Source organism: Eptesicus fuscus, chromosome 9 (assembly GCF_027574615.1).
Source record: "Eptesicus fuscus isolate TK198812 chromosome 9, DD_ASM_mEF_20220401, whole genome shotgun sequence".
In the NCBI taxonomy this organism is placed as follows: domain Eukaryota; kingdom Metazoa; phylum Chordata; class Mammalia; order Chiroptera; family Vespertilionidae; genus Eptesicus; species Eptesicus fuscus.
In genome coordinates, this window is record NC_072481.1 from 95,085,521 (window position 1) to 95,097,861 (window position 12,341).

Here is a 12,341-nt window from a genome sequence, read left to right on the forward strand (position 1 = left end):
CTGGGTCTGGCAGGGAACAGAGATTTTGAGCTGATATGCCTGATTATAGTGATCCCGTTTATTCTTTAGATTACTTCTGATTTAGAGCTAAAGCCTGCCTTTGGCTGTTGCGGGTGCTCAGTGGCAACACGTTTTCATTTTGCAAAAGGGCTATGTGGGGAATACAGGGCAGAATTGAAGAGCTGGGCCTCAGAGCTGACCCAGGAGCCAAACTGGTGGGGCAGGCAGGGGTATGGCTCCCTCCCAAATCACTCAAGTCCTGTCCTGGCTGTCCTCCATCACTCCCATTTCCCCGGAGCTTGGCTTCTAAATATGGGTTGTGATTTAAGTCCTGCATTTGCTCTCTAACTTTGGTACAAAGCTGTAGGAAAAAGCAAAATGATTTGTGGAAGGAATTTAAAAGTAAATTTATTCAAGTACACAATGTGATATTATTTCATATCCTGAGACAAAGGAAAAGTGGCCATCCAGAGGGAAAGCTGATCATGGCCCATGGTCAGCAGAACTGAACACCATATTCACTGTGTCAATTGAATTCACTGCTGGTTACCAGAACTGTTTCATTCATATCTAATACCTCCTCCAGTGATTATAGAAGATAAGTGAAGTATAGAAGATAAAAGCTTAAGATTGGCACCAGGAATTTTTCTGTGTGTGTTTATTTATGGAAAGATGGGTTTTGTGTAATTTTATGTGCCCCAAGGCCAACAAGTGGATTCGCATGGGCCCTGTCATTTCAATGAGCAGAGGTGTGGGGAGGGGAAGTTGTGTTTGCAACGAAACAATTATTACCTCTGTCTCCCCACCCCTTTTTCATTTTGGTAGAATTTATGTTCCATTTTTATTATTTAACTGAGAATGAATCAAATAGTGATATTTCAGATGATAGAGTAAGCCAGGGGAGGGGAGTGGGTTGATGGGCAGTCAGAGAAGTGTGGGAGGAAGATCTTATCCAGCAGAGAATTTGGCTGTCTTCACGAATTATTACTCTGTGTAAGCAACCAGTCAGTGGCCCCAGCTGTGGGCTAGACCTTGATTCTGTTGAATCAACTGTGAGTAAAAGATATGCTAGTCCTAATTTCCTGTGATTCATTAAGAAAGCCCTACTGGGTGGGGTGTGCAAGAGGCAGCGATCAATGATTCTCTCTCATCATTGATACTTCTATCTCCCTTTCCCTCTCCCTTTCTCTCTGAAATCAATAAAATATATTTAAAAAAAGAAAAGAAAAGAAAAAAAGAAAAGAAAAGAAAAGAAAAGAAAAGAAAAGAAAAGAAAAGAAAAGAAAGCCCTACTGGGCAAACTTTGTTTCTCATCTGAATCTCTAGCACAAGCACTTGGCCTCTGCTCATGGGCACAGCTCAAAGAGGTTACTTGGGTCACCAGACAGCTCTTTTTAGTTACGATTTTTCTGGGGTTACATATTGGAAAATATGGGCTGATTTATCTTTACTGGTTCCAAACTGGCTGACATCTCTTACTGACTTCAAGCCCCTAAGTGAGTCCAACAGGCATTTATGCAGCAGATACTGAAGTTGTGGGCACGAGTGGAGAAGATTTCAGCCACAGCCTTGTCCCCTCGGGAGTTTAGACAGAGGCCTGCTTCAGCCAAAATCCAAATGACCCACATCATTTTTCACTGAACAATGATGAGGTCTTTTATTGCATTTATAAATGTCCCCAGAGGCCATTCTCAAATGGGTTCAGCTAATAAACATGAGAACTAATAATTATCTTGTTTCAGATTGCTGGCATGTGTAACTGCTATGAGGGGTCAGGAGTATCCAGTTTGATCAACATTTCTCCAGCATCCTGACAATTGTGATTACAGAATCGGGGTGCAGGTAGGGGTCATGGATCTAAGGGAATGAATTGTGCTTGTGTAATCCCTTCCATTTTGGGGGCTGCTTTCTGAAATTTGGTGCTGTTAGGTGAGTGCTTTTGATAGGTTTGGGCGATGTAATCCTAGTAGTTCCATCTTGGGTCCCTTTCCCAGTGACCTATCCTTTAGGAGTGATGGGCACTGACCCCGGTCTTAGAGGTGGCAGCCTCCCCCAGGAGTTGTTTTGTGAACTAATCCAGGCTTCAGGGGGCCAGTGGGACTGTAGTCATGCTGTTCTCTCTTTCCCTTGGGCTGCCACGCCTAGTTCCTCAGTCCTTTCTCAGCTAGCCAGCAAGATGAAGAAAGCCATGTGTCTGGATGTGGGAAGCACACCTGCAGGGTAAGCCTCGGCACGGTGCCCCTTTTCTGATGGTGATCCTTGAGACAGTTCCCACGTGGAAATGGAGTGAGCACCAGCACCACAGGCTGCATCGCCCAGAGTGGGAAGGGGCAGCTGGGTGTCATGTATGACTTAGGAGGTATTGGGAAGTTTACTTTTCCTCTGAAAACACTCCTCTAACTAGTACATTAGTTGAAATTCCATAAATAAAGCTTTATTTCCTTTACTGTAAGCTGTTATTGGGAAATATCCCAGGTTTGGGCAGTACAGTAAGTCTTACCATTCATTCTCTATACAAATGAGTTTATTTGTTAGGTGAGGTTATTGAAATATAATATACATACAGCAACATGTACTTTTTAGGTGCACAGGACTGAGTTTTGACCAATGTTTTCAGTCATGAAACCACTTTCATAATCAAGATGTAGATTATTTCCATCACCCTCAAAATTCCCTTGTGCCTCTTGGAGCCCCCATTCCAACTCCTGGCAGCCATTGCCCTGGTTTCTGTCCCTTTTGCCTTTTTCAGAGGGTCATGCACATGGAATTGTACAGAAGTAACCTTTCATGACTGGTTCCTTTTACTCGGCCCAATGTTTTGGGATGTCCCTGTGTCACTGAGCTCAGTGGCCATGCCTTTGCTTGGCTGAGTAGCCATTCACAGTGTGAGGTCCCCTTTACTTGTTTGTCCCCCCAGAAGGGGAGAGAGCTACTGCAGTGCGCTGCCTTGCCTGCCTGGCCCCCACTTCATACTTCTACCTTCTGTGACCCCGCATCCTCTCACTGGGGGTCTGCGTGTCCAGGGAGGACCAGTAAGAGGGAAAGAGCTCACAAAGAAAGGGAGCAAGAGCATGAACATCATCTTGACTGACACACCGTGCCGGGGGTGACCCGGCAGGACAGTGAGGAAGTGACCAGTGACAGAACCTAAGACAGATGTGAGCAAAGCAGGACCTGATTGGAAGGATTTCCCTGAAAAGGACAGGAACCAGGGCAGCTCCAGGTGTCCCATAGCAGAATCCGATGGACCATTTTATTGGGCACCAGGAACAAGTCAACTCAACTCATGTTTGGTCCTAGAATCTGTCTGTTCAAGTTTCAGAGTCTTGGGGAAGTGAAGGCCTGCCTAGCTGGCCTTGGGCTGGGGAAGTCAACTTGCAGAATGGCATCCACAGGGAGAGGTGGCTCCTCCTCAGGAAGTCAGGGTGCTGGGACAAGGGGAAGGGGCAGATGCTGGGATGGCAGATACAAATGTTGATTCCTCCAGAAAAATACTAGCTCCCCCAAAGGACGGTGGCTCTACTTGCATGGTCATGTAACCCTTGCCATTTATGCTTTCCTTAGGCCTGAGAATGTATCTGGAATGCACTTTATTAAATAGAAATATTACTATTTAGGGTGGTATTTGTAGGGCTATTCTCTAGTTTCCAGATTTGCCCTCCTTTAGTGTCCCCACATTAATTTATTTTAGTATTTAATGTTAGTATTTTTCATGTTACATTCGTAGACACACACATGCACACATTAATTTCCTTGGCTTAAGTCCCTTGGTGCTAATTGCATTTTTAGATTGTATTGACTATACTACCCTGAGAATTGCCTTGGTATCATTGGACTTTGTTCATAAATAAACAAATGAGGGTCTGATCTGGGCCTGTCATCCAGGGTTTGAGCAGTGGCCCGGGAGCCATCACTGGAGTTAGGGAAGTGTCCTGGATGCCTGTCTTATGATGAAGCCCTATTGAAAACAATCCAACCTCTCTCAGCCTCAATTTCCTGTCAATGAAATAAGCATGTATTTTACACCTAATTCTGTAAGCTAGGATTTTGTACAAAATGTAAGTTAAGAGCATACTGGGGGAAAATGTTATTTGAAAGTACATGTTATGATTCATTAGAATGACAAGTTGCATATGTCCATTGCACCCTAATGGTTTAAAATATGTTTTGTGGTATCCACAAGTATTTTATTTATATTGAATAATGCTATAATGAAACCTGTCCCTGAAATATACATTTGATTCCAAGTTGATTGAGTTTAGGGGAAAGAAAAAGCATCCATTTGCATGAGTTCCATGGCTGTGCTCTGTGAGCAGAGACGTGTGACCGTGTTCTATCTCAATCCCCTAGTCGCAATGAGGCATACAGGGGTGACCTGCTTCCTGAGTCACCCAGGAAGAGAGCCAGAACCAGAATTTAGACTCCAGTATGTTTGGGTTTTTATTTGGAGTTCTTTCTTGAATGGACCACTTCCGTGATTTTGAGTGTTACCAGACATTTAACTACAGTGAGCATAGCTGGCCAAAGGTGGCAAAGCATTTCTGCCTTTTCCCTTAATGGTTAGAAATTGGTGATCAGAAAAAACAAATACATGTCAGGGATGTTGGATATGTATATTATTTTGGGCTTCAAACAGATGTGATAAAAAAAAACTCAGTTATGGCAAGTTTTCTAAGTTAAACTTTTCCTGGAAGGAGCAGCAAAGAGGGTCCAGCAGTGGCAAGGGAAATGTTGTATTATATTAATGTTTATATTTGGCTGTAGCTCGCCAACAATGAAAGTTAATGCAGTTCTCTCTTCCAGTCTGTGTATAAGTTGGCAAATGACAGGAACAACATTTGCTTCTAATCACGCATCCATCTTAATAATGCCAAACAGATACCGTGCAGAAACGATTGCACAACAACCAGCATTTTTTTTTTTTTTTTACATCAGAATCTTTACTAATTTGAAAGAGGACCTCAAATCCGGGGCAAGTTACATTTTTATGTTTTTGATCATGATTTCAGAAGACAGTTATTAGGCCCATTTGCTGACAACATTAAGAATTAACAGATTATGTTGTTAAAGCATGAAAGTTTAATGGCTTCATTAGATAACTATAAAGTCTGTTACTTAAGAGAGAAATACTGTGGTGTTTGAAATCAGGAAATATTTACTGAAGGATTCTTTGGAGTCCAATTTCTAGAACCAAGGCAAAGCTCAGCTATTATGATCTAAATAATTAAAAAATAATAAAACAGAGGAGCAATATCTTTGTATGTTTGATGCCAACAAAGTTCCTTAAAATCTAAGAAAGTTGTCAGTCATGTGGGTGCTTTGAGTTGGCATGTTTTAAAAGCTAAAAATGGAAGGCAAATTATCATAAGAACTTTTAGTCTCTTTCCAATGTGGGAAAAGGGGTCATTTTTGTTTTGAGTCTGGTGTGGGAAAATAGGAGCCGTGGGAGTCAGGGAGTGCCCACTTGTTAGTGCTTGTCACCAGAGAGCAGGGGCTGCTGAGTCTCACCCAGTCCTCTAGCAGACCGTCCTTTCAGCACAGACTTCTTCCTGCTGCCCTTAGAAGGGCACGCGGTGCTCTGAGAAGTGATGCTCAATTCCACTGTGGGAGCACGAGCACTGTCTAATGCACTGAGGCTGGAAAGTCTAAGACACCCCGCATGCAGGTCTCTCAGACAAGGGGCAAACATGGCCTCTTCTAGAAAAGGACAGTTATAGGGGCGTGAGGGCAAAAAGTTCTTACCAGTTTGGGAAATCTGCCTACCATTGTAATAAAAGTGAATTGAGACAATTATCTGAATAGTTCAACTAAATTCTCACCAAAATATGTTTTGGTCTGAATTATCCAGATAATTGTGTTGTAGTGCAAAGAATTGTGAACTGGGAGTTGGGATCTTGGTTTCCACCTGGGGTGTCACAAAGGGATGTTTAAGCTCCTCTATGAGCCCTGGTTTTCGTCTTTAAGATTAGGGGTCTATCCAAGAGTCAGTGAATTTGACTTTGTGTTTTGTGTGTAAACACACATCCCCTGAGGCAGGAAAACGTCAAGTTTGTGAAATTGTGCACTAGTGGAAGCAGAGTGGGCACAGGGAATTCTCCTCAGTCATGCTTCCAGCCCAAGGCCAACCCTGGGAAGAAGCCCGTACGGTGACCCATCTGTATTGGCTGAGGATGAGGCTCTCTGATCTCTCTCTCTCTCTCTCTCTCTCTCTCTCTCTCTCTCTCTCTCTCTTCTCTCTCTTCTCTCTCTTCTCCCTTGCTTCCTTCCTTTCTTAAGAATCTGACTCCACACCTTAATTAAATTGGTTATCCATCTGCTAAGGGACTGCAAGTAAGCCAGGCAGAGGGTGAAGTTGTCCACTGCCCTGGCTCACTCATGGGCAGCAGAGCTGGGGCCCAGAACCAGGGGCATCCACCACCCAGCTTCCACATTTATAGAAATTGGCTTCTATGCTAGAAAGGGGCGCTAGGCTGACCAGAATGTTGTGTTGCTAACCAGAGAAGTGTTCAGCTCCCCAACGCAGCAGCCTTGACCCCTGGTGGTGGGAAGGGTCTCCAGGGAGACGGGTGTAGCTCCCAGGCACTGAAGTGCTGGCTCAGCTGGGGCGGCGCGGTTGCCCATTTCTCTTCTCCTACTTGTTCAACGTGGCCTGGAAGGGTCTTCTAGGGGATGAGGGAAAACGGGACTGTAAAGCGCCAATGCGGGGGCTAGAAATGGGGTTCTCAACCTACATCCCTGGCTCCAGGCAAGCCTTATCAAAGAGCGTTTGCCCAACTAAGCAGACCCCTACCCCCACTCCGCAGTTCCGCGACCCCCGCTGCCGCAGCTTCGGAGGGGCGAGCTGGGGCGAGGAGTCCGTGGGCTGTGGGCAGGGCGGGCTGTGTGAGGGGCTGGGCTGCGACAGGGACAGGCCCTGTCCTTAGCCCACCCGCCCGACGCGCGGAGCCCCGAGTGTTCTCTGGCGCCAGCGAGGAATCCAGTTGCCTGGGCTGATGCCAGAAGGAAAGGTCGTGGCGGGGTCGCATCGCCTGGCTGCGGCGGGGGCCGGGTCCTGAGAGAGTGACCAACCTGTCATCGCTGAAGGCCCGGACCTGGGTCGCGGTGTGCAGAAAGGGTGCGTCGCTGGAACTTAAAGCACGCCTGCAACTTTCTGCTTTTCCTGAAGAAAACAGGGCCTCGCGCGGCTTCCTCGAGTCTGGGCCCCCTCCGCCCAGCAGGTAGAGGCCGAAACTGCCAGGGATGTGAAGGCGGGTGGGGAGGCAAGGGCAGGGCTGGGAACCTCTTCGTCCCCACTCCGCGTGATTGTCGTTTGGGTCGTGGGAGTAGGAGCTGGGTCAGGGAACACTAACCAGGGGCGCAAAGGTCACGCGACCCTGACCACGCTCTAGAAAGCCTTGCAGTACCTGAGGGTCAGAAGCTGAGGAGGGGACCCCAGTCCACCCGACTCAGGCTCTGGCAGTATTGTTTAGGAGGGAAGGAGTTTTTTCAAGGGAGGAGAGAACAGCTGTGATTTTAAAACACCTTTTTTTGCATTGCTTTCCAACACAAATCAGTGGTGACTTAAAGGCTCCTTTTCAGAGCTGTCATGTACTATGTAAAAGTGAGGATCTTGGCTTTCCAAAACTGGTATCAAAGGCAGCACCCTGCCTCTGGAGACCAGGCAGCAGTGGGAGAGAAAGGGTTGGTGGAATCAGAGATGGGAAGCAGCTGAAGTCGCTGACTCCCCACTCACCTTTCATCTTACTAGTAAGAGTGTGTTTTCAAGAGAAAAGCAAAGCATTGATCATGGGTCCTGATCATTTCAACCCAGTGAACTCATTGACTCTCCTCCTTCCCCCCCCCCCCCCCCCGTCTGTTTCAGTTTTATTTTCAGGTCTAATTATTAGCCTTGTGATAGCAAATCTCCACTTAAATGCCTGCCTTTTGTCATAATTCAACCCCATTATTATCACTCTTCATGATACTAAGTAGATAGAAGGAAAATCAGTCAAACTTGTTAGCTAGACTTAGGGATGGGCTTTCCCCCTCCCATTCTTGCCAAAAGATAGCACCTTGAAATAATCACCCCTCCCCCCCACCTCACAATATGTTGATTACAAACTATCCTCTTGGATGAGATGAGATCTGTCCAAGAACATCAAGAATAACAGTGGGGCCTGCATTTCCAGTCTCTGAATTTCTCAGTGTTTGTATTACTCTTTAGAACATTGCAATCTATAAATTGTGAGAATCCCATTGCCTTTGAATTTATTGAGAAATGGATGTTCACACTTTTATGGTACTTCCTCCGGTCAAATCTCCCATATTTTTTATTTTTAAATATATTTTATTGATTTTTTACAGAGAGTAAGGAAGAGGGATAGGGAGTTAGAAACATCAATGAAAGAGAAACATTGATCAGCTGCCTCGTGCACACCCCCTACTGGGGATGTGCCCGCAACCAAGGTACATGCCCTTGACCGGAATCTAACCTGGTACCCTTCAGTCTGCCGATGCTCTATTCATTGAGCCAAACCGGTTAGGGCAAATCTCCCATTTTTAATATGGGAAACTGTCCCTAGCCCATCTGAAGTGGCACTTTCTCTTCAGATCACAAGGGAAAAGGCTTGGCAGCCTCACATCTACAGAGGCTCTCTGTATACAAAAGGGGAGACTGAAAAAAATACTACTAGTGGGTTCACACCCAAATGGACTTGTTGCATTCCTAAAAAGGTAGGTTTCGTTTTTTTGGAAACAAAACAAACAAAAAACATTGACATTCAAATTGCTCTTAAAACGGCCCTAAGGAAATCTTGGGTGATTAAGATAATCACATGCCAAGAATGTTTCCAGCTTTTTGAACCCCAATCAGGACCAATTTGCCTGAAAATGCCTGCTTGACTATAAGCTTGTTGATAATGTCTGCCAGGCGATTCTTGGGGCCCACACCTTCTAAATTGTTCTGTAACTCTTAGGAGAATTCTTACAGAGATCATTGGTCTTAAGTTTTAATAAATCTCACTGTTAGAAGTCCCATCCTGGAGATTTGTACAGCAATCTGTCAGGTAAGAAAACATGCAGACTGCCTCTACTTGTATTGAATCATTCAGGAAAATATTTTGACCCCCACAGGAAGTTTCTTCAGACTGAAACCTAAACCCACTTGGGAAGGGAGGGGGTAAAAACTCTCCATCTCCAGCCCATCACCACAAAGTGCTAAAGTCAGTTGCGAGTTTTATTTAAAAATAAGCACTATGCCTGGGTTTCATAAAATTTATACATGAATATGTACACAGATACAAATAAAATAACAAAAATAAAAATCACAATTGCTTTCACGTGGCAGTGGTCCTGGCACTTTACATACATAAGGTCAACTTTTGCTTTAAAGAAATTGCTTGGCCCAGGGAGACCACAGTGAGTGATCACCAAACCATGAATAAAGCTGTAGCTTGTTGCCTGCAACTTTCTCAATCCAGATTTCAAAAATATATAAATAATTTAATTATAAAACCCAACAATATATATGTTTTTAATCTTTTTGGCACAGTGAAGCATTGGTCAATAGCAGAGAAATGACTGAAGATTCAGACACCTCTCTCACATTCAGTCACATACGTACACATGGAACAGGGGCCCAACAAACCCCAAGCAGTAGTCATATCATTTATCATACGGAGTGGTTCCCTGATGTGCTTTTTTCTTTTTCTTTTGTTAGGAACAAATCAATGGAAGGTGCAACAAAAATGGTAGGAATGAGGGAGTGCCTGGGCAGTAAGAAGAGAGGAAAAGTCGGTGAAGGAAGGGAGAGACAGGCTTGGTAAAGAAACTCAAACAACTATGAAATATTGCTTTGGTCCTCTGTAAAGTTATAAAAGAGGAAGGAAATATTCTGGACTAAGTTTAAACACTTCTGTCAAAAACCCTTTAGCGGTAAGGCACGTTTGATGGAGAATTTTCTTTTAAAGCTCCTTTTCTCTGGACAGAAAGTGCAAAGCCCTGAACGTGCGATAGCGGCGTCTCCTAGGGTGCCCACCCCGGCGGGGCTCAGCTAGCCAGCCAGCCAGCCAGCCAGCCAGTTCAGGCCAGGAGCTTCTCCACGGGGTAGGGCAGGTGCGCGCCCTGGCCGCGGGAGGAGGCCGCCTGCAGGGCCGCGGGCAGCCGCAGGGGGCAGTACAAGTGAGCGCCGCCCCTGCCGCCGCCAGCCGCAGGGCCTTGGAAGGGCTTGGCGGGGACGGAGGAGGAGAAAGGCGCGAGCAGGAGGTGCGGCGCGGGCGGCGGCGCCTCGGCTCCGCGCGCGCCCAGCAGCGCAGGCTCAGCCGCTCCGTACGCGCAGAGCGGCAGTAGGGTCCCGCCAGGCGCGCCGGGGAGGAGCGCGGGATACGCGGATAGCGGCGGGCAGGGCGCAGCGCCCCACTGCAGCCGCACCACGGGGGCCGTGTCCCCGTCGCGGCGGCTGCGGAAGGGCTTGCTGAGGATGCTGTCTATAGCGAAGGAGCTGGAGAATTTGCCCGTGGGGCTGGCGCGCCCCTCCTGGCGGGCGGAGGAGCGCGCACCGGGCGAGTTCGGGGCCGCGGGCGTGGGAGCGGGAGCGGGCGGCGGGGCTGTGGTCTCCTCCGGCCGCAGCCCGAGTGCGGGGACCGGTGCCCGGTGGCTGAGGCGCTTGCGGCGGCGACGGAAGACACCATCGGCGAAGGTGTACTCGCTGTTGGGGTTGAGCATCCAGTAGTTATCCTTGCCCCAAGGCCGCGAGGGGTCGCGCAGCACCTTGACGAAGCAGTCGTTGAGCGAAAGGTTGTGGCGCACGGAGTTGCGCCAGCCCGTGTAGCTGCCGCGGAAGAAGGGAAACTTGCCCATGAGGTACTCGTTGATCTCCGCCAGCGTCAGGCGCCCGCCCGCCGAGTCGCGGATGGCCATGGCTATAAGCGCGATGTACGAGTACGGGGGCTTGGGCCGCCGCGTGTACGGCTTGCTGCGCCCGCCCTCACCGACCCCTGCGCTCTCGGCCCCGGGCCCTGCGGCGCCCTCCTCTACGATCCCCGCCGCAACCGGGCCCTCCTCCTCGGCGGCAGGCGCACCCCTCGCATTCCGCTTACCGCCGCTTACCGCTGCTGGGCTGTTGGCTGCACAGTCCCCGTCCGACCCCAGGGAGTCGTCGCCGGCTGCGGACAGCGGAGAGGGCGCGTTGCTACCTCCTGTGCCTTCTAGATCACTACCCGGCTTGATCTCGTGAGCCGCACGGGGGCTGAACACCTCCGACTCCATGCCCACGCACCCTGTCCTGGCTCAGCGCCGTACTCTTTTCCTTTGCGCGGTCTTGGGAAGCTGGTGCGGGGGGGCGGGGGGGCGGCCTCAGGTCCGGGAGTCCTCGCCTTTCTCTCCCAGAGAGCTCTCCCTCCTCTTGTGAGAGACAGTCACTTTCCGTAGAAGAGTCCAATTCCACCGGAATGGTTCGTTGGAGGGGTGTGCTTATTGGGTGAACTAAGAGGGGCGAAGAGGCAAGAGTTGGGTGAGCGCTGTCTTCAGTTCGAGGATGAGAGACTTCAGGGTGAATGTGTGCAAGTGTGCGGCTTTAACTTCTGCTGCCCAGGCATAAGGGCCTTGGGATTTCCTGCTGGAGGGAAGAAGTGTAGGCATCTGCTCTCTGACCCGGAGGGTTTCTTCACTGAACGCCGCAGGTCCCGGGCAGGCGTCCACGGGGCACGGAAGTGCGTGCCACCCTTGGGGAGGGTCTGGTGTCTTCAGCCCTGAGCGCCCACGGAGACGAGTCCCCGAGGCTGTGGCTCCCGCAGCCGCCTTTCCGCCCCGGGCCTCCAGAGAAGCATCTCCACGCTGGCCCGCAGCCCCTACGTCTGGCCTCCACCTTCCGCTCGGCCCAATATAACCTGCGGAGGCGGGGCCTGGGCACGGACGACAGAGGGGTGGGGGAAGAGGGTGGCTTAGGTGGCTGTGGCTCCCGGGCGGGCCGGCCGCACCAGGTGGAGGCTACGAGGCGGCGCGGCGTAGAAGTCGCTGCGCAGGTGGTTGTTTTGGAGCTGGCCAGCCCCGCCCTCCGCTTCCAGCCAATGGGAGTGTGCGCGGGGCTGGGAGTGTGCGAGGGTCTGACTGTGCGGGTGTCCGAGTGCTCCGGCCCCGCAGCCGGGTGTTAAGTTCAGGTGGGAGCGCCCCGCGGCCCGGAGGGGTCTCTGCGCCCCGGAGCCCAAGGAAGCGATCTAGGCGAGAGGGCACAGGGGACGGGACGGGGGAGGGACCTAGAAGGGCTGGGCCGAGTCAGCAGGGACTTGGCTTAGGCTTGTGGCCTTCCTAAGGTATACGCGGTATATGTTTGCTTCTCTTGTAGTGAAAGCAGTGCTTCTTTCTAA

At 49.3% G+C, this 12,341-nt stretch overlaps 1 protein-coding gene across 1 annotated transcript; it reads right to left on the minus strand.

Moving 5' to 3' along the window:
• Positions 1 to 9,196: 9,196 nt before the first annotated feature.
• On the minus strand, positions 9,197 to 11,948 carry FOXQ1 (forkhead box Q1). The gene has a single exon (XM_008160430.3). The coding sequence runs from the start codon at positions 11,242 to 11,244 to the stop codon at positions 10,060 to 10,062; it is 1,185 nt and encodes a 394-aa protein (XP_008158652.2). The 5' UTR covers positions 11,245 to 11,948; the 3' UTR covers positions 9,197 to 10,059.
• Between the last annotated feature and the right edge of the window lie 393 nt (positions 11,949 to 12,341).